Below are 23,178 nucleotides of genomic sequence, written 5' to 3'. Positions count from 1 at the left end.
CGCTGTACTACACTTTACTCTAGTAAACTATAGTACATGTACTCTAGTAAACTATAGTTTACTATAGTATACTATAGTATACTATAGTACATTTTTGCAAAAAAGTGACCAAAATACTATAGTACATTTAAACTGTACTATAGTTTACTATAGTATACTATAGTACATGTACCACAATGTACTATAGTACACACTAATGTATTATACTATAGTACTTTTTGTACTATAGTTTACTATAGTACTAGTACTATAGTAAACTATGGTACACCATAGTACAATTCAATGTACTATAGTACTTGTACTATAGTAAACTATAGTATACCATAGTACAATTCAATGTACCATAGTACTTTTACTATAGTAAACTATAGTAAACTATAGTACAAGTACTATGGTATACTATAGTACATAGTGTAGTACTTTTTTACTTGGGGTAGCCCGTGTTCGTGCACAACGAATCCTTCTTTATCATGTATTATCGGCATGAACATTTCTCAAGTCGATTACAGTATAGCGTTCGTGGGATACCTCCAGCTTCGCTGGAATAAAGTCATAATCCGCTAAGGATATAAATGTCCAATGTTTCATTCTACGGCCTTGATACTATTCCCGTGTATCGGCACTACCATGTGTCATAATATGACATAATTTTTACTAGCGAACGAGAAGAAGAAGAATACATTCTTTATTGAAAACGTGTGGTCTATGCACTGTAGAAAGAGTTGGCTGAAACTCTACATGTAGACACAGGAGCTGTCATGTACAGTCTATAACTATAAGCGAGAAAGTGTCAAGCGCTAAGAGTAAGAGAAACATGTTGGCCTCCTACCTTTTAGTCCTGCAACTTGTTTACTACGAACACACTCTCAGACATTCCTTTTCTGTGGATGGTCAGGCAAATCTTAATAATCGCTGACAACGAATGTTTTCAACTATAGCTGCCTAAGTTTGAAGGCAGATCCACAAATTTGTTTTCCTTTCTTGCTTCGACTTGTCGCTTTTATCCGGCGGGCCCGGAAATGAATCAAGTGGGTTCAAGGGAGGCTACTCTCTCGGCAGGAGCAAGATTCAGTGAAGGTACGGACCCACTAGCCAGTAGAACTAGAAGGTGTCATGCAAGGAAGAGTCAGTACAACTTTTCGTTTGTGTTTTAAACCTCAGCGTTGATGTGTTTAATGTGACGTAGCATGTGGTCAGCACCAGTGCCTCTGTGTACTTCTTAGGAAACATTGTCTGTTGCGGAGATTTGATAAAAATTTTCACACGACCATGTACTGCTGGCAGCGCATGGGCCCTTTCTGCTCAGTCGGATTTGCAAGTTGTACAAATAGGCAAGTGCTTCAGACAGTGGGGCAAAATTTGGCAGATCGAGTTGTCATTATCGGACCTTGCCGCGGGATGTGTTCCTCAGCGTCGTGCCCGCCTTCCACTGTCACTGATACCACACAGTCTTCCGATATCGAGCAGAGACCACTCAGGATGACAGCTAGGTTGTTAGTCGGGTGTGCATTTCCATTCACAAAAAGACTGCAACTATATTTGAGTTTTAAAGACCATGTAATGCATTTCTGTACTTCGACCATGCTGCCATCACCACTGCTGAATTCAAGTCACAGAAATAAACAAGTTTTGTCTTTGACCCTTCCACTAAAAGATAGTGGTATTTGTTACATGAGTTTTGGCAAGCGAACTTACGTTTCAAGAAAGACTTACCCATTCTCAGAGCTGAAGGAGGATGATCTTGAGGAAGACTTTGTGAGAGGGAGCGGTCCAGGGGGTCAGGCAGTCAACCAGACTGCCAACTGTGTGGTACTCAAGCACACGCCCACTGGTATTGTTGTAAAGGTCAGGGTCTGCCCACATTAATTAGACTTAATAGTTAAACTTCAATGTTTCCTGTAATGTAATGAGCTCAAACTGTTCAAGACGAGTATCACTCCTCTAACTCAACTGTAATATTTTCTTGGTCATTGCATGAGCACCGACTATGTACATGTTTGTACAGATAACTCAAGACTCAACATTTTAAAATCTTGAGTCTGATAATTGATATTACAGCAGTCCCTCTCATGAACGGACACCCTTGGGCCATAGCAAAACTGTCCGTACATTGCAGGTGTCCGGTCACGGGAGGGGTGACCACACCACCCCCTCCCCCATACACTCACACAGAGACACACAAACAACAGGATTGAGTCTATGCTAATCACTTCTTGTGGCTACTAAACAATAACAATAAACTCCTAATACTTCTTTAAACGTTCTGTAAAAATGATTTGTATGAAAAGTGTTGAAAAGAAGAGATAAAATAAAGGCAAGCGATTCACAGAGCGCGGCGCGCTGTGCAGCGCGGCGATTCACAGAGCGCGGCGCGTTGTGCAGCGCAGCGATTCCCAGAGCGCGGCTATTGCTCTCACCAGCGCAGATTGTTGACGCGCTTTATTTTTGTACATGCATGATTATCAGCAACATTTTACACTCTTTCTTTGCCGGACACTCAAAAGCAACTTCAGGGCTACACGACTACAACATTGCACTTTCTGCAGACTGAATATACGCGTTCAAATCAACCGAAAAAAAACCACTGAAAAAACGATCTGCGCATGCGCGAATTCCAAAATGGCTGCTGAAGTGTTAGCTGGTGTGACACCAATTAACAGTTCCGCGGCACTGTACTCGGATAATTGTTTAAAAACGTCATCCCAGTTTAAAAACTCAGCTCCTTTCCATATAGTAGAAGCTTTCTTTCTTTCTTTATTTGGTGTTTAACGTCGTTTTCAACCATTCAAGGTTATATCGCGACGGAGGGAAGGGGGGAGATGGGATAGAGCCACTTGATAATTGTTTCCCGTTCACAAAAGCACCAATCAAAAAATTGCTCCAGGGACCTGCAACGTAGCACAATATATGACCTTACTGGGAGAATGCAAGTTTCCAATACAAAGGACTAAACATCTCTTACATACTGCTTGACCAAAATCTTTACAAACATTGACTATATTCTATACAAGAAACACCTAACAAGGGTAAAAGGAGAAACAGAATCCGTTAGTCGCCTCCTACGACATGCTGGGGAGCATCGGGTAAATTCTTCCCCCTAACCCGCGGGGGGAATATAGTAGAAGCCATTGCAATGACATGTAGTGATATGACTGCCAAGTATTCAAGGCCGGTGTCACGAACTCGGAAAACTCTGCCTGAACAATCCTTCTCATTGCGGTCAATGCGCATGCGCTAACATGGGGAGATTAATCAGGCGAGTCGTGAACAACAGTAACCCTAATCCTAACCCTAACCCGAACCCTAACCCATGGTTCGATCGGTCAAAGGGTCGCATTTTGTAAGTCCAAGATTGGCGCAGGCGCATTGACCGCAATGAGGATTGTTCAGCAGAGGTAGGCACGTTTTTACATCGGCGCAGCGATATATGGTGAATTCAGTTGAAAGAGTGAGAGAGAGAGAATGGAGCTCTGTTTTTCGTTTTATTGACAGTTTTATTTCTCAAATAGATCAGATAGATGTAGCTGTTGTAAACTTTGCGATTGTGAAGGAAATGTATTGGCAGAATACATCGCGCGTCGTGAATCGCAGCGCTCCTCGTAGCGCCGCGCGTTGTAAATCGCAACGCTGCACAACGCGCCTCGCGCTGTGAATCCACTTCGTAAAATAAATCCTCAAGGCAGTGAACACACTCACCATGCACTGACATACGAAAGCAGCCACACAAACACAGCACAGAGGAGCGTGTGCAGATTTTTGAAAGAATAAGCTTGAAAACCAGTTTGAAGAAATAGCAGCAGATAGAGCTGCATGTCATAGTCATGTAATTTATTTTCTTCTTGTCTGGCTTTATTGACTGCATGCCGATCATGTGGCATGGCAGTGACTTTTCACTCTTCAGTCGGAAATACACAGTACATAACACAGCTCCCACTCTCCCTCACTAATGCCTACCCCAAGCCGTGACAACTGATGCTTGGAAATTGTGTGGAAGAGTACACCTCTCTTTTCTCTCCAATGCTCTTCCTGCTGACATGTAGTGACACCGGACACCCCACAGAGTTTAGCCAGCTACCCCTCCACCCCCCCTCCCTCTCTCTCACTCCCTCCAGCCATGTACTGTTTGGGGCTGTGGCCAGAGAGGCCAGTTGCACTGTTCACTCAGAGCAAAACCAGTTGACTGTGTCCTAACTTTTGACAAAGCAACCCAGGCGAAAAAGTACCACAGTTTACTATAGTAAAAGTACTATAGTATACCACAGTATACTATAGTAAATGTACTATAGTACAATAAAGTACTATGGTACATTTACTATAGTATACTATAGTACTTTGAAATTGGTACTATAGTACACGGTACATTTACTATAGTATACTATAGTACTTTGAAACTGGTACTATAGTACATGGTACATTTACTATAGTATACTATAGTATACTGTAGTATACTATAGTATACTATAGTATACTATAGTATACTATGTGGTACTTTTTCACTTGGGAAGACAACTGAAGGGTTCACAGATTAGGCAACCGACTCACTGGTCAAGGCTGAGGGGGAAACAAGAGTATCTTGTCAATGAAAGAGGTTACACACAGACACACGATGCTGAGAACTGTGGCCGTTTTTCACTCTCTTTCGCTCAGGACCTTCATCGACTGTACATGTGGTTTCTGTTGTTTACGTCCAACACAGACAAGAATAAAGAGCACAGTGCAGTTTCATGTTGGCATCTTCGCATGTACTCCACTCCTGACCAAAACTACCCCCCCCCCTCTCCTGATGGGTACACGTGCACTCAAGTTATCAGTGACTGTCATCACGCCATTGCGGCTGTGATCTTTGTACCAAGAGCCGGACTGCTCTGTTATCGACTTTGTTGTGGTGAACATTTGACGATGGTCTGTCCGTACATTGGAGGTATGACCTGCTGTTGGGACCGAAAATGAGTGTCCGCGTCCACGTTTTGCAGGTGTCCGTTTAAGGGGGGCAAATATAGAAGGAAAACACTCCGTGCCGAGCAAATGTGTCCGTACATGTCAGGTGTCCGCTCACGCCGGGGGCCGTACATTGCAGGGACTGCTGTACCACCAAGACGGAGACTTGAGAGTAAGACTAATTAAGAGACGATGCAAGCCCAGATGTACAAATAAGACAAAATGTGCATGTTCAGGTAATTATATCCATACGCTAAACTAACAGAGATTGCATTCTGTGTGCAGTGCCATGAAACAAGGTCCCTGCAGATAAATCGACAACGTGCCCGTGAAAGACTAAAAGAGAGAATAGACTTTCATCTCCATGGCAGCAAAAGCTTTCTTGCTCTTCAGGAAAAGGAATTATCCCTTCAACGAAAGGAGAAGAAGAAGAGAAACAAGTCAAGATTAGAAACTAAAAAGGCCTTCAAGGAAAGGGAGGGCATAGACTGATGCAACATAGTTATATATCACACTGGTTATACGCACTCCGAGTGTATACACGATTCTGCCCCCTGTATACACGCCGATGTTAACTTACGGTTGCGAAGCGAATTTGCCATTCAAAGCCTCTGCGAAAGGAACGCCGAGCAGTTGATTATCAAAGTACAAAAAACAAAAACAATCTGATGCTGCACAGCCTTTACTTTAATGTTGATTACGAGTGTACATAAAAGACCAGACAACCACATCAACATTCCGATTCTCATTCAACGTCATTTTGCGAAGGGACGCAATGAACCTTCGATTCATAGAATCAAAGTACGCTTGGGACAAACACACACAAAAACAAACGCACACACAAAACCTATGCTGCCCAGCAGTTTATTGTCGGAGTATGAAACACACTTGGAGTGTGTAGAAGTTTAGTAGAAGTGGTTGTATACTATGTGAGTGTACATTATTGCCAGCCCTGTATCCACTTCGAAAAAGAAAGGGCGGATGTCAATACGTACGTCAGATTGATTTTCATTGGGTATTTCCCAATGACTTGTAAGGGGGCATTTCATTAGTTTACAATTTGTAACAGAGCTTTTGATTGTTGGAGTGCATACAGACCGATTACTCCTGTATACACTCAGAGTGTATATCTTTTGCCTTATGATTTCTACCAGATCTCGTATAATCTATAATCAAATGATAATGTTGCTGTAGAAATCATCCTTTTGCTACAAGGCTGTGACATTGGACATAAGACATGTGCAAAGGTTTTTATTCAAGCCATTAACATAGTGGTTGACGAGATATGGTTCTGTTGAATTGCAGAAGTGAAATAAGGATGCTTCAAATGGCAACTTCAAATTCATTAGTACATCTAGATAACTTGTTTGTTTGTTTCGTTCATGGGCTGAAACTCCCACGGCTTTTACGTGTATGACTGTTATTACCCCACCATTTAGGCAGCCGTACGCCGCTTTCGAGGGAATCATGCTGGGTATTTTCGTGTTTCTATAACCCACTGAACTCTGACATGGATTACAAGATCTATTCCATGCGCACTTAGTCTTGAGCTTGCGTGTACACACCAAGGGGGATAAGGCGCTAGCAGGTCTCCACCCTTAACCCACCAGGCGGCCGCGGCTGGGATTCGAACTCACGACCTTCCGATTAAGAGGCCGATGTCTTATCCACTAGGCCACTGTGCCTGTCATCTAGATCGAGCTCTGTAAAATAATTTTTTTTCTACCTACATGATTACAGTATTGTTGTCTGACAGCTTGGTGTAAGCGCCTTGAATATTTCAAGTTTGTTTAATTCAAAATGTCTGCTCATGTTATTTTTGCTGTCCAGAGTTACTTTTTGAACAAGTGTGATGTAAAGATCTGCATTTAAAGAATAAACTTGTGTGTGCGCTTGCTAGATTGAACATTCTCCCCAGACCAGAACCATCCGTGATCTTACTCTGATGGAAAAATAAGTTTGTGTTTCATGCTAATGTTTTGAGCATGACTTGACTTACTTGACTTATTCCTGTAGACTCCCTGTGGAGCATAGGGCCGATTCTTCTTAAATTATAATTTTCACTGTCGTTAGCATTGGCTCTGTGTAAGAAAACTGTACTAATGTCCCTGTTAGTATTAGACAATAGACTTGCCGGCCAAATGTTTAATGATGCGACCACATTGGAGACATCATTTTTCTGCACACTTTTTTTTATTAGTTTACGTAAGTTGGTCTACACTGACATGTAAAAACTGAACTTTGATATAGACTGTGGTTTCCCACGCTTTGAATTTGATGGAGTAAATAATTAAACTTTCTTACTTACTGCCCGTTATGCCGGTTGGCATGTAGGGCAGCAACAAAGGACCTACATAATTATAGCAGAGTGCATTAAAGGCACAGTAAGCCTCCCATAAACCATCACATATACTTGTCAGGCTTTTACACACAGTACAAACACCCTTCCATTTGAACGCTCACCAAACGGGAACATCCTAGGTGCCCTAAGTAAAGAGCGAGCAATATTTAAAGAATTAATTTTGCAGATTGTCTCGGACACTTTTTGGACCCATCCTGAACTCAGGTCAAAAATGAGTTACTTCCCTTCGGGTCTCAGAATGTTTTTGGACCGTGGTGCGTTTTTGCACTAGACCTAACTTTTAAAATCTAAATAATAAATTGACAGCTTGTTACACAAACATTCTTTAATCATAAAAGAATTCTTTTTTCATCAAGACAAGATCAGTACAATTCGAAATTGTGAAAGTTTAAAAAAAGAAAAGCCCGGAAGCAGGGTCACGCAAGGGTCGTAGCAGGCGACGGTTTATGCATATCCCCAGTTCCTCTCAACAGTCAAAAGCCATCGCTAGAGTTCTTGTGCACCACAGCCATTTGTTTCGTGCATAAAAACGTGCTATAGCAGATAAGCTCACATCGAGTCGCATTCAAATTACTAACTGACGACTACATTGTGAACAAGAGGCGAAGCCTTCAAGGCTCACGTAAGAAATAGACAAACAGTAACACAAACTCAATCACTCCGTCACACATACACACCCACACACACAGTAAGCTTAGGTGACACTGTGCAAGAAAGAGAGACACTAGATCTAGATCTGTCTGTCTGCATGTAGCCTACTTACAGGGACACGACTGCCAAATAGTCTCGGCCCGCTCAAAATAACAATGACCGAGACCACACACACCACGCGAGAGAGAAAGACTACAGGGAGGCATGCCGTCATGATGCATTAATTGACGTCAAACACTTTTGACCGTGACGTAATCTTATGCGAGCTTTATCCATAGTCTTGGATAACCACTCACACATAGACTCGGAAATGTTAAAGTTTCTACCACAGACATACACACGCACAAACACACACACACACGCACACACACACGCACAAACGCACAAACGCACAGACAGACAAAGTTACGATCGCATAGGCTACACTTCGTGAGCCAAAAAGGGAAACTGGATCACACGGGTTCACGATGGCTCAGGGGTAAGATAAACCACGCAAAAATAAATTCTTTGAAAATTGTTCGCTCTTTACGGAGGGCACCTTGGATGTTCTCAAGTGATGAATGTTTAAATGAAAGGGTGTTTGTACTGTGTGTAAAAGCCTGACCGTATCTGTGATGGTTTACGGGGGGCTTACTGTGCCTTTAACCTTCACATGTACATATATCTTTGTGTTGTACTGGTAGGCGCATCAATTTCTTGCTGTTCTTGTTATTGTTGACAACCAGCCACTAAGTGAACTTGGTTTGAGGTTTGCGCTGGTTAATGAGCAGACTCTCTGCTGTTTTGTAATATTGCTGATGTATTTTCTGCTGGTGTGTTTAGTCTATTTTGTTAAAATAAAACATAATGATGGTCTCAATTCTGTGTGTGTTTTGTATGCAGATTTTATTGATGTGTGATTTGCTGCAGGGTTCGCTAAATACATTGCTTATGCCGTTTCAATGATAGATATAAATAGATCACCCAATGCAGATTTTGTTTCTGTAAATACATGAATTTAATTTGTGTTAAATTATAATGGCAATAAATTCAGTATTGTAATTGTAAGATGCCCACCCAGTTAATTATTATACAAAGTGAGTCTAATTCAGAAGATGCATTTCATGGAGGCTTTTTGCATGGTGTCAAGTGCATTTCATCGTGGTTCCCTTTGATCTCGTAGGTCAAATGACAGTTTGCTACATCATTGAAAGGAACATTTTGACAGTTTTAAAATGGAGTGATTTATTTAGTCCTTCAACCTGAGGAGCTGTGGTGGCCATAATGATATGACCACTTGACTGTAGCCCCTTTGTACTTACCATAAAGCATTCCATTGATTATGTCACCAAAACATATATATTTATGTGGACATCTAGTGCAAGACATGACAAAATGCACCTGAAGCTTTTTAATGATGCATGTAACATTAACAAATTTAACTTGAAACTTGCATTCTCCCAGTAAGGTAATAATTATTATATTGTACTACGTTGCAAGCCCCTGGAGCAATTTTTTGATTAGTGCTTTTGTGAACAAGAAACAATTAACAAGTGGCTCTATCCCATCTCCTCCCCCCCCCCCCCCCCCCCCCCCCCCCCTTTCCTCGTCGCGATATAACCGTCGTGGTTGAAAACGACGTTAAACACCAAATAAAGAAAGAAAGAACAAATTTAAATACACTACCTCCTTTAGATGCACCTCCTTGAAATGCAGCCACTTGGTTTGAATTGGAACCCTTCTGCTGTATATACTGTAGTTATTGATACAGAATGACAAGCTCGCAGCAAACATGATGCTTGACATGGAACAACCATTATCTTCTTCCCTTTCTGTTGTTGTTTTTAATTTAGAAAAATTTATATATTCTTAAACTGACTTTTAAAAGTGTCTAGGATTTCGGTTGCAGATTGATGCTTTCTATGAATGAAGGAGTGAAAAGAAACTGTTATGGCCAGCAAGTTCACAGTGCAGACAGACAGGTACAACATTTTTCTTTGCAAATACTCTTCATGTTCACTATTCTCTGCAATTGCAAAGTATTCACACAGCCAAGTGGCAACTATTCTTGACACAAATCAAAAACAAGAATGATTAATGTATAGAAGGTTGCATACAGAACATTCACAAGACCATCTAGGAGGGTCACCATGGGGGGGTCTGTGCACGTGCACGTTGAGGCCAAAAGTGCCATGCACGGTGATCCACGATGCACGTTACGAAAAAGCTCCATGCACGGTGCACGCCGGACCTCTGTGCCCGGTGCACGCTACGAGAATTTCCCCATTCCCATGCACGTTACGTCCAAAAAGCCCATTCCCGGTGCACGTGGTAAAGCATCGCCCCCCTCATCTAGCCACAGGTATTTAAAGTTAACAAACAACATACAGAACAAATAAATAATGTTAAACCTTTCTTGCTTCTGAGTTGATTTTGAAATGTTAGTATTTTCTGTTTCGGTTACATTCGTAAGAGTTTGTGGACTTTATCAGTGATGTGTAATCTATGTTATTTTGGTAGCCATGTCAAGGCTTTGGGCCATTAGATTTCCTGGGGTATTGGGGGCAGAGCCTGAGAGGACTCTTTCAAAGTAAAAGCAGAATGTAAAATACACAAAAAAGTATTGCTGGTGGAAACTGACAGCTTCATTGTTTTGAATTGACACACTTTCAAACTTCAAGCCACTTTACTTGACATAGCACTCATTTGTAATTGTATGCACTGACACACAACACAAACTTGCCTCTTGTAATGTAACATTTTTAGCTTGAACGCTGAATCGGTTAAACTTCAGCATTATGTTTTTAGTTCCTTAAAAAGGAGGGACACATTTGGCACAGGAATAAACAAAATGAAAGAAATAGAAAGCAACAACAACATATTTTCCCCGTCGCAGTGCAGCGTTGGGCAAGTCTTCTTGAACCTCTCTTCAGAAGGGAAATCCGACATCAAAACCTAAATAAAGTGCAAGCAGATGCTACAGTAGGAATTATAGTGTCACGTATAAGTTTCTTGGCTTTTTACATTTAGTCAAGTTTTGACTAAATGTTTTAACATAGAGGGGGAATCGAGACGAGGGTCGTGGTGTATGTGTGTGCGTGTGTGTGTGTGTGTGTGTAGAGCGATTCAGACTAAACTACTGGACCGATCTTTCTGAAATTTGACATGAGAGTTCCTGGGAATGATATTCCCGGACGTTTTTTTCTTTTTTGCGATAAATGTCTTTGATGACGTCATATCCGGCTTTTTGTAAAAGTTGAGGCGGCACTGTCACACCCTCATTTTTCAATCAAATTGATTGAAATTTTGGCCAAGCAATCTTCGACGAAGGCCGGACTTCGGTATTGCATTTCAGTTTGGTGGCTTAAAAATTAATTAATGACTTTGGTCATTAAAAATCTGAAAATTGTAAAAAAAAAAAAATAATTATAAAACGATCCTAATTTACGTTCATCTTATTCTTCATCATTTTCTGATTCCAAAAACATATAAATATGTTAATTTGGATTAAAAACAAGCTCTGAAAATTAAAAAAATTAAAAATTATGATCAAAATTAAATTTCCAAAATCGTTTCAAAAACTATTTCATCTTATTCCTTGTCGGTTCCTGATTCCAAAATCATATAGATATGATATGTTTGGATTAAAAACACGCTCAGAAAGTTAAAACGAAGAGAGGTACAGTAAAGCGTGCTATGAAGCACAGCGCAACCGCTGCCGCGCCAAACAGGCTCGTCACTTTCACTGCCTTTTGCACTAGCGGCGGACTACGTTCAGTTTCATTCTGTGAGTTCCACAGCTTGACTAAATGTAGTAATTTCGCCTTACGCGACTTGTTTTTTTTATAACCTAGAAAGCGCACACAAGAAAGAATTATTTGAGTGAATTGTGCATTTTTTTTCCAAAACACCCCCTCATCTGTCCACTGTAAATCCACTGTAAATAGAAACATTTAATAACAACTCTCATTGAATATGTCAAATACAAAGGCCAATATTACTGCACACTCCCAATCTATAATCATTTTTTTGATAAATGTCTTTGATGACGTCATATCCGGCTTTTCGTGAAAGTTGAGGCGGCACTGTCACGCTCTCATTTTTCAACCAAATTGGTTGAAATTTTGGTCAAGTAATCTCCGACGAAGCCCGAACTTCGGTATTGCATTTCAGCTTGGTGGCTTAAAAATTAATTAATGACTTTGGTCATTAAAAATCTGAAAATTGTAAAAAGTAAAAAAAAATTTATAAAACGATCCAAATTTACGTTCATCTTATTCTCCATCATTTTCTGATTCCAAAAACATATAAATATGTTATATTTGGATTAAAAACAAGCTCTGAAAATTAAAAATATAAAAATTATGATCAAAATTAAATTTTCGAAATCAATTTAAAAACACTTTCATCTTATTCCTTGTCGGTTCCTGATTCCAAAAACATATAGATATGATATGTTTGGATTGAAAACACGCTCAGAAAGTTAAAACGAAGAGAGGTACAGAAAAGCGTGCTATCCTTCTCAGCTCCCGCAGTGGGGCACTGCGGTTATGAAATTAAAGGCCCCTCCTGTTTTTGGAACCGCAGGAGCTTTCTAGTTTGCTGTTAGGTAGATTTTTGGTTCCTCTTTCCTGTCATGCTCTCTTTTTCTTCATGAATTCTTTTCTTTTTTCTGCCTTCTTGCTCATTCACCTGTATTTTTTCCAAAAATCTCTTCTCTTGCCGCTTGTCTCGCGATTCATGTATAGTTTAATCTGTTAGTGTTCTGATGTAAGTCCAGCAGTAGATAGGTTAAGCCTATTTTAACATACTGGAAACTGGTAATCTTCCAGTAGGTATTAATTTAGTTTTACTAAAGCCTGCTGGGACACAAGTAATGGGTTAGTGCATTTGTAAACAGGAATCGCTTGACAAGTGGCCCCCTTCATCCCCCCCTTCCTCGTCCTGATATGGCTCTGCGTAGTCGGCTGGACGTTAAGCAACAAATAAACAAACAAACAATCCTTCTCAGCGCAACTACTACCCCGCTCTTCTTGTCAATTTCACTGCCTTTGCCATGAGCGGTGGACTGACGATGCTACGAGTCTTGCTGCGTTGCATTGCGTTCAGTTTCATTCTGTGAGTTCGACAGCTACTTGACTAAATGTTGTATTTCCGCCTTAAGCGACTTGTTTGATGTTTGATTGGCTCAGTTTTTGTTATTATTTGTTGGCAATTGTTTTTTCGTTGGTTTGTTGAATGGTTTAGATGAACAGGAGTCGGGAGATTTTAATCACTCATCTGCGATGACTTCCCATTTAAAGAATTTCTCATTGCTTTGTTAAAGGAGCAGAATTGACATAAGTTCTGATATTTGTGTGAAGAACAGCTTTTTTTTCCCTCCTCGAAAATTGGAAATAAATTCTGAAGCTTCTGATTTTAAATGACTGAATTATCCTAAATTATATTAAAAGTATTGAGAAGGTATTGTATATTGTGAAATAAAGAAAAGATATTTTAAAATTGAATAGTGTGTCATTTGCTTCATGATATACGTTACAAATTACCTCACTCTGAGCAGCATCATGTAAACAAACCACCAAGAGGCATTTGGAGGGAACTGCTGAACCAATTTTAAAGACACCAAATTTAAAATGAGTTTTATTTCTCTAAAGCAAACATCATGAGGGCACAAACATGAACTTGCTGCCTGAACTTTCTGATTGACAGATTTCTTGGCGTGACAATTGACTGCGGTAAACAAACGTTCAGGTCTAATGAAGAATTCATCAGTAGTATAAAAGGTAAGTTGAAAATTACAAAGACAGCTGCCATGATAGGGACTGACTTGGTGAGATACAGACAGAGACACACACACACACACACGCATATGAAAGTGACACATGAGAGAGACAGCAAAAGGAAAATACATGAGTTATACTTATAACAAACTCTCTCTCCAAGTTTCGGGGGGTTGATTTTTACATTCAGTCAAGTAATGACTGAATGTTTTAACGAGGTTGTCTTCCTAGGTATGTGGGTGTACAAAGCATATCTCAAAAACTACCCATCTGATTTTTATCGAAATTGGTTTACACCTTTTTCAGGACATTTGCTTGTGTGGGTTTTCTCCGATTTTTGATACCGATACTAATTTGATGACGTCATATTTGCTTGTTTGCAAAAGTTGGGGCGGCACTGTCACGGCCACAATTTGTCATCAATTTTCTTGACTATTTTTTCACACAGCTTTTGACTTGGTCCAGACTATGTGATTATTGCAATTCAGCTTTGCACCTTCAAATTTCATTTATGAAATGTGTACCGTATTTGACGGACTACAAGCAGCGACTTTTTAAAAAAAAAATCGCATTGCGGCTTATAAAAAGATGCGGCTAAAACGTTACCTAAACTTAAATAGCATTCACCTAATGGAAGTCGCCGCGGATTTTCATTTCGCTCGATTAGCGATTACCGGTACTTTATTAGCTCTCTACTCAAGACTCGGCGCTTTTCTCTTTCTTTCGCGAATCTTCGTTTGTCAACAAGTCGTCGTGACAAGATAGTGTACAGAGAAACACCGGATGTATCAGGATCTCGCGCGCGCGAGATTTCGTTTGTTTGTGTCTCGCGATAGTTGGAGGAGCGAGAGCCGCCATGTTGTGTTTTCGTCTGCTCGAAATGTGCGCAAACGTCGTAAATCATCCCAAAAAAGCTTATTCCGGGCGGGACTACATGTGTGTGTTGGTTATAAATTGTGTGTGTGATATTTTTCTTCAAACTTTTTCACTTTTCTTCTTTGTTTCACTCTTGTTTATTCTCGGAGCCGATTTCGCCAAATACCGTACTTTCGTTTGCCTGTTTGTTTTGATTGATTGACACGATCTGATTATATTTTTTTCGACGGCGGCTAATATAGTGACGCGGCCTATACGTGGCTCGTCCCAATTTTTTTGTTAAAAGTTGGGGGTGCGGCTTATAAAACTGTGCGTCTTGTAATCCGTCAAATACGGTACTCAAAATTTGCCTATTTTTATGTCGGAATCTGAATAACAAAAGTCATATCATTGTATTCCTTATTGCCTCCTGCATGTGTCAAAAAATATATAGTTTTAGGGGCGGATCAGTTTATTTTATGGGGGGGGGGGGGGGTTCCAAAAGTATATTGTGAAGATATGGGTGTGAAGGCGTAAAGCGCCGAGCCGACGGCGCTTGCTAGGGGGGTCTGGGGGCATGCCCCCCCCCGGAAAATTTTGAAAAAAAGGATGCAAAATGGTGCAATCTGGTGCATTCTGAGGATGATCATTACCAGTTTCAGGCAGCCCTCTTTTTTGTTTTGTTTTGTATTTGGTCAGTTTGGGATCAGAAATCCCCAACAACAACAACCCCCCCCCCCCCCCACATTTTTTTTTTTTTTTTTTTTGGCTGGGGGGGGGTTCCGAAAACCCCAGAACCCCCCCTCGTCCGCCCCTGAGTTTAGTTTTTTGTAGCCGCTGGCTAGTTAGGTTTCGCTCTTGTGGAAGTTTGAAATTCACGTTGGTTGTCGACTGGGGACTGTATCTCTGGTACTCTGGGGTCAATTGAGCTCAACTATGGCGAGTAGCTTGGAATTGTGGCCAAGGCCGGTTTGTGCAAAAAATTACATTCCTAACAGTAGGCAAACGGAAGATATTAGCTTTATACGTTTTTCACTTTTTTGGCACCCGGCCAGGAAAACAAATTCCCTGTAAAGCGGGTGCTAAAAATTTCGCATCAGGATGCGCGTTTCAACCTAACACTTGACGTCGAAGACATGTGCTAAGTGAGACCTAATACCTTTATACACGAAGCATGGAAGCTTTTACAAAGCATGGGCGTGTACACTAGTCAGAGTAACATGTTTTTTAATTCGTTTCAGCTGTTGTCAAAGACGTTTTCAACTTAAATTGAATGTGGTACTGTCATTTCGTATGTCTGAGTTTGAAACATGTCACGCGGCGCTCTCGATGTGTGGAGGGGTGATATACTCTAAGAGAGGCTTGATTTCGACGAGCGCGCAATAGCTTAATAGTTTAGGGCGCTTATGTGGCAAGTGCGTGGTTCGACGCTCCTTATGGACTGAATATTTTTTTGTTTATTATTTTCATCCGAGCATGCAGCTTTCACTTTTTTCTTCTGCACTCCTTTCTGGCTCTCTCTTCCATTTTATTTTAATATTTTTTTTATTTTTTTTTATTTACATTTTTTTATCAATTTTTTTATTTTTATTTTCTTTCTCGCTCTTTAATTTTATTTTAATTTTTGTAATTCTAATTTTTTTTCAATTATTTTTTTAATTTTAAAAAAAAATTATTTTTTATTTTTTTATCAGTGTCAAAAGTTAGACACGGTCAACTGGTTTTGCTCTGAGTGAGTGCAGGTGACCTCAATTAGCTGACGGTGACACCTCTCTGCCCACAGAGGGGCTGGGGAGGGGGGGGGGGGGACAGGGGGTGGGGGATGGGATGATAGTCAGCTGGAAGTGAAAGATCTCTGGAGGTAATGAAGAGGTGTACTCTTCCAAAGTTCAGTTGTCACGGCTTCGGGTAACACGCCGTCGATCCAAATATTCTTTGTACGCTCCCCCTAACTTCCTGTTCGTCACTGCGATGCTTGCCTCAGCTGGTATGTCTATGAAAATTTAAATAAAAGGTATCTTAACAAAGTTAGGATGTTTACTTTTTAGTCGCATCTACTCGTCGAAGGTTATATCTAAGCCCTGACTGTTTTATAATGTCAACTTTACGTCTGATTGAAGAGCAAATAAACAGTATGTGCATCAAAGTTGCGTTTTCCGACGAATATCATTGTTCCACTTAAAACATAAAATATGGACAAACGAAGCTTCATGTGGTTGTACAGCTAGTATACATTCATTATGTGATCAATTGTGTTTCGATAGGCTAAATTTGATTACCAACAATAACAGTACTGAAGAGTTGTTCGTGAAGTAAATCACTGTTTTGACTTGTATTTGATACGCTCCCGAGATTCTGTCTCTGTGCTTAGTACGCTCCCCCTATAAGCCTTAGTACACTCCCCCAAAGATCAATAAATTAGAATTTGGGAAATTTAGCCGTTATTGAGCAAGCTGCAACGCTGTCAACCTATGCCGTACGTTTATCAAACAACAGACATCTGGTTGAATAGTTAATTTTGCTTTTCTGTGCCTGAATATCAACATAATCTGCACTGCATCATCATTCAAACATCAAACTTTGTTTGCATTCTAGTACACTTAACCTAGGTGGGTTCACAGAAGTGTTTCACCCCTTTGTTCCTGCTTCGAGTCATGCACGCATAATTTGGTACTTGTAATTTGTTTTTGATTAAACAAAGCTTGAAGAGAGCGCCTATGTGCACATTTTTGTTGCATACTTGACAGCTGTGTGGTTTTGCTCTTGAATGGCCATACACATGAGGATCATAATTACGTGCTTTCATAGATGCCTCCTCGCAAACAGAACATTTATATCTGGGTCCACTGCCGCAACCATGAACACCTCTCCTGTGGTCTTCTAATGTCCCTTTGTGCTTGTAGCTTTTCCCACACTCTGGGCACAACTCCAAACAAACACCCGGAGTTTTCATGGGTGTTGACGTCATCAAAGGCTCCGTTGTGACCTCTTATTCGTGAGTAACATCCAAAAAACTGTGTCTAAAGTCACTGCTGACAGCTCCATCTGTACACAAAAAACTCTGTACCGATAAATAACTAATTCGGGAAAATATAGACAAACATTGCTAAATCAGTGGTGTGTGTGTGTGTGTGTGCGTGTAGACTGAGGTTACCCACATCGTCTCAGTCAGTCAGTAGATAGTAAAAATAGTGGTCGAAGTTTGCGGATCAGGAATAATGCGAGCTTCAGTTAAATACTGCAAGCTCGCATTTTTCATGATCTGCGAACTTCGACCTATATTGTTACTATCGACTGTGACTCGTTGTGTAACCTCTACTTATATATAAATATGTATTTATGTTGAAGTTCGACAGGAAATACCCTTCTCTTAGGGAGTAACCAAGCCGATAACTGTACGGAAAGCAAAGGTAAACTGTCGGGGGGGATCGTACTAAGAAAAGAAATCGCTTATAGGGCGAGCGTATCAAAGGTGGTCGGGGAAGTGTATCAATAAAATTCCGAGCGTCGTAATTAGCCTAATCGTCCAAATATAGAAAGATGGAAAGCTTTGAAATGATCATTGGTGGTTCAAAGCAAGTGTTTTAGATTAATATCCCTGGATAAACAAATCGAAGCACAATAACTGCTGCCTTGAGTTAAACGTGGGGAAAGGTAAAAATAGACTAAACAAATACTTCTTTCAGCACAAATCGTGTAAGTGCTCTTCGAAATGCCATCCAAAGTAGACATATGAAAACATGAAGTTAGTTTAGTACATTAGCAAGCAGCGCTATCAAAATCAAGTGACACAATTGACGAAAAGTATCATTTTTTATGCGTTTTAGTATGAAACTCACCTTGATCTCGCGTCGTTTCCGCAAACAGGATGCTAGGGGGAGTGTACCGTCTCAGTGGTTAGTCGAGACTATCTAAAATAAGGTCTCGGCGACGACTGTTGTTGTTAATCTGTTACTTTGATGCCGACAGCTCTGTCTGTCTGTCTGTCTGTCATTCTGTGTCTCGAAGACATGTGCTAAGTCAGTGAGACCTAAAACCTTATACACGAAGCATGGAAGCTTTTACAAAGCATGGGCGTGTACACTAGTCAGATAACATGTTTTTTTAATTCGTTTCAGCTGTTGTCAAAGACCGGTTTTCAACTTAAATTGAATGTGGTACTGTCATTTCGTATGTCTGGGTTTGAAACATGTCACGCGGCGCTCTCGATGTGTGGAGGGGTTGATATACTCTAAGAGAGGCTTGATTTCGACGAGAGCGCACTAGCCTCGGCTCAATCGTTTAGGGCGCTTATGTGGCTAGGCGTAGGTGCGTGGTTCGGCGCTCCTTGTGGACCGAATTTTTTTTGTTTATTATTTTCATCCGAGCATGCAGCTTTCACTTTTTTCTTCTGCACTCCTTTCTGGCTCTCTCTTTCATGTTATTTTAATTTTTTTATTTTTTTTCCTTTCTCGCTCTCTCTTTCATTTAATTTTAACTTTTGTAATTCTAATTTTTTTTAAAATTTTTATTGTTTTTTAATTCTTTTAATTCTTTTAATTTTTTTATCAGTGTCAGAAGTTAGACACGGTCAACTGGTTTTGCTCTGAGTGAGTGCAGGTGACCTCAATTAGCTGACCCTCTCTGCCCACAGAGGGGCTGGGGAGACAGGGGGTGGGGATGGGATGATAGTCAGCTGGAAGTGAAAGATCTCTGGAGGTAATGAAGAGGTGTACTCTTCCAAAGTCCAGTTGTCACGGCTTTGGGTAAGGAAAGCGGTGTTGTGAACAGGCGTCTCAGTGGTTAGTCGAGACTATCTAAAACAAGCATTGACCATAACGGGGTCAAGATAGCCGCCTTGTGGTTGTGGTGTCTCGGGGGTGGGACATGGATACCGTCTCTGGTCTGTTCAAACAGCTGAAGCGTGTTCTACTTGGACGGGATTCTAAAGCGCGACCTTAAGTCACGCACAACTGTTTGAAACCATACTCGTAATGAGAGAGTTTGAGAGAGAGAGAGAGAGAGAGAGAGAGAGAGAGAGAGAGAGAGAGAGAGAGAGAGAGAGAGAGAGAGAGAGGAAGATAAAATAAATAAAAATAAAGTTCTGTTTTAGTTTGTTTTGTGTATGCATATGTGTGTGTGTGCAGACTCATGCAACAGGAACACTAACACAAGGATATCAGTGATGCAAATCAAACATTTAGTTTGCAAAAGATCGCTTGTATGAACCTTCCAATACTTTTTCAAAGTAATGATACTAATACTAATTTGCCTTATAACATATGTAAGAACAAGTTTTACAAAAAGGAATCATTTTGCACATTTAAATTCATATATTTTCTCTTCATACAGCAAAATAAAAATAACTCTCCATGATCACTTTGATCTCAATGTTTAGTCTATCTAAACATATTTACAGCCAACACTATCTTGATTTGCATTGTTTTTAAAAGTTGTAGTCGAAATTAATGTTGAAAGCAATGAGATTGCCAATGTTCGAAAATTCAGAATAAAAAGACAAGAAAGGTAGGTTGTTGGAACGTTTGTTATTAACAAAAGAATATGTTACATTAACATATTGTTGACCTTACGGTTTTTGAAGTGCACAGACAAACTATGAGTTACATAGCTTGATTGAATGATTTGCTCTAGTTGGGAATGCCCCCAGCGAATGAATAATTGACAACAAGTGGCTGAAACATATGATCAAGCTAAGTTGTTGTTACTCATGGTCTGCTGTACACTTTAAAGACCGTTGGGTTGAAAATTTGTGAATGTAAGTTATTGTTTTGTCAATAACGTTGCAATATTTTTTCTTTCTTGTTGTTTTTGATCAAGTTGAATTGTAAGACTTCAGTTTACATAATTACGCCTGGCCAAACACCACACAAACAATCTTAGAGAAGGGAATTATGAAGCACAAATGATTTTATAATTATATACAGCAGAATGAATACTACAGTCAATTCCGGTTAATCGGCCATCGGCCAATTTTCCCTGGGACCGAATCTTTTCTTCATAGTTATGTGTTAAAATGTTCGGTTAATCGGCCACCACGAAAACTTTGCACATCGGCTAAACAACCACCTCACACTTTTCACGTTTTTGTGAGTGGTTCAATGATCATTACTCACATGACAACACAAAGGTCTGCCAGTGAGTTTACTGAGTTTACACACTGTGATCGAAACAACTGACAGTCAAACACTGACTTGCTTGTGCCGAAAGCCTCTTTGCACAAACCATGGCGACGAAAAGGAAAGACTACAGCGTCTTGGAAAAACTTGACTTCTTGGACAAAGTGAAAGGATATCCGCCTAACACATCAAAATTGCAGCTTGCAAATCAGTTAGGGGTCCCAAGAAAAACCCTTTGTCGATGGATTAACGACGAGGATCATCTCAGGAGTGAAGCTGTAGGTGGACGCTTGTCTGTCTCAAAGAAAAGGAAAAGAGGAGGAAAAGACGATGAAGTGGACGAGGCATTGGTTGATTGGTTCAATATGCCCAGGAAAATGCCTTCGGGGAAGAAGAACTGCATTGCCTGGACGTTGTCTGTGCTGCAGTGAGGAAACGTGCCAGTGCCAAACAGAAGCAGACGACACTGGACACATTCTTTGGAGACATGTAGAGCACGTATGCCAATGCACGAAACTTCCGCTTTCCGCTACCATAAGTAACTTCCAACATCCAACATTTTTGTTCTGAGGAACTTCCCGATGCGATGTTCGGATAATCGGCCACTTCGGATAATCGGCCATAATTCAGTCAGTCCCAAAAGTGGCCGATTAACCGGAGTCGACTGTATCATGTGGCCAAACTACGAATGTAACTGTAATATTTCAGCTTACAAAATTATGTTTGGCCAAACTGAATACTTCAGCTTACAACACATAAAGTCATTTTATATACAGGAGAACAAAAACAAATATGTGGTCAAACTATCAACTCTAAGTGTAAGAATCAGTTTACATCATTTCGCCTATCCAAACTGATAAACTGAGGAGTTTGGAAACATTCACAAGATCAGAAATGATAAAGTATAAAGTTATTTTATATACAGGAGAACAAAAATAGTGATGTGGCCAAACTATCAATTTAAACTGCAAGAATCAGTTTACATCAGTTCGCCTGTCCAAACTGATAAACACGGGGGATAACCGGTCAAAGGCCGAACAGAAGCCGAAGGCCGCTCATGACACGTGTGAAGGCAAGTTTTGTCTGTTTTCTAGGTATTGTTTGATTTATGTCGGGATTTAAGGTAAGCTACTGATTCAGCGATGACTAAATTTGTTTCTCGATGCATAAAAAGTCAGGGAGCGATTGATATTTGCCCGTAAATAGCCTTCAAAGCTGAAAATGTCCGCGATCGAGCACCGGAAATGGCTGTTCGATGGGTTTTGCAAGTAGAAATGTGCTTTATTTCACCAAATCAGCTCGTATTTGGTGTGGATACGGGAATCTAGAGGACGAAGGAGTCATAAGAGGTGCAAAGAAGTGCTATTTGGGAGTAGAATAAATCTTCCGAGACAGTAGACAAGAGAAGGTCATATTTGAGAGATGCGCGTAGGCCGATTGTCTTTCCGACAAGCGAATGATACAGCAGATTAATCATTCGTTTTGACCAGAAACCTAGTCTCTAGTTTTTATGAATGAGTTTTTTAATTAAAACAATCACGAGAACTCTCTCGCTTAGCCTAATGGCTGTTCGATGGGTTTCGCAAGTAGAAATGTGCTTTATTTCACCAAATCAGCTCGTATTTGACATCGGTTTGGTATATATATATATTTTCTAATCCTACCGCGAACTGGATAGCAGACGCGGCACGACTGTTGCACCACACTTTGAAGTAATTCCACACTTTGAAGTAAATTACTTCAAAGTGTGGGGATGTGCCCCACACTTTGAAGTAAACCCATTTTTTACTTCAAAGTGTGGGGGGATCTTCCCACACTTTGAAGTAAACTCAGTTTTTACTTCAAAGTGTGGGGGGATCTTCCCACACTTTGAAGTAACTTACTTCAAAGCGTGGGACTTTTGCATCGCCTGTTTGAGCCTGATGATTTTGTCAAAAACAAGAGGCGAAGCCTTCAAGGCTCACGTAAGAAATCGACAAACAGTAACACAAACTCAATCACTCCGTCACACACACACACACACACACACACACACACACACACACACACACACACACACACACACACACACACACACACACACACACACACACACACACAGAAAGAGCATAGGAGAAACTGTGCAAGAAAGCGAGACACTAGATCTAGATCTGTCTGTCTGCATGTAGTTTACTTACATGGACACGACTGCCAAATAGTCTCGGCCCGCTCAAAATAACAATCACCGAGACTTTCAGTAATTCCATCGCGTGACGTCTAACCCTCGTACGTCATAATGTGACGTCAATGTAATATGACGTCTTCAAATGTTAAAGTTTCTACCACAGACATACATACATACATACATACATACATACATACATACATACATACATACATACATACGCACGCACGCACAGACAGACAAAAGTTAGCATCGCATAGGCTACACTTCGTGAGCCAAAAATGGCAAAGTCTTTTGGATGAGTGAACAGAAAAAGTGAGCGAGCCAAGAAAC

General features: G+C 40.5%; 2 protein-coding genes across 9 annotated transcripts in view; one reads left to right on the top strand and one right to left on the bottom strand.

The window, feature by feature from the left end:
- The window catches only part of LOC138977039 (uncharacterized), a 98,164-nt gene extending 97,141 nt beyond the window's left edge, over positions 1–1,023 (bottom strand). For all 4 annotated transcript variants that reach the window (XR_011459215.1, XR_011459216.1, XR_011459217.1 and 1 more), the window contains exon 1: positions 830–1,023. The gene's annotated coding sequence lies outside the window, so the exon portion shown is untranslated. The remainder of the gene's footprint in view (positions 1–829) is intronic.
- Positions 1,024–1,027: 4 nt separating this feature from the next.
- The window catches only part of LOC138977066 (uncharacterized), a 41,822-nt gene continuing 19,671 nt past the window's right edge, over positions 1,028–23,178 (top strand). The window contains exons 1-3 of one of the 5 annotated variants that reach the window (XM_070349983.1): positions 1,028–1,077; positions 9,840–9,912; positions 13,640–13,713. In XM_070349983.1, coding sequence (XP_070206084.1) covers positions 9,881–9,912; positions 13,640–13,713 — 106 coding nt within the window. In that variant the 5' untranslated portion in view covers positions 1,028–1,077; positions 9,840–9,880. Of the gene's footprint in view, positions 1,126–9,839; positions 9,913–13,634; positions 13,714–17,363; positions 17,561–23,178 lie in introns of those variants that run through there. The other 4 variants (XM_070349987.1, XM_070349982.1, XM_070349984.1 and 1 more) reach the window with 4 other exon arrangements.

Source organism: Littorina saxatilis, linkage group LG9 (genome assembly GCF_037325665.1).
Source record: "Littorina saxatilis isolate snail1 linkage group LG9, US_GU_Lsax_2.0, whole genome shotgun sequence".
In the NCBI taxonomy this organism is placed as follows: domain Eukaryota; kingdom Metazoa; phylum Mollusca; class Gastropoda; order Littorinimorpha; family Littorinidae; genus Littorina; species Littorina saxatilis.
The sequence above is the reverse complement of the archived record's forward strand: the minus strand, read 5'-3'. Positions and strand labels throughout refer to the sequence as shown.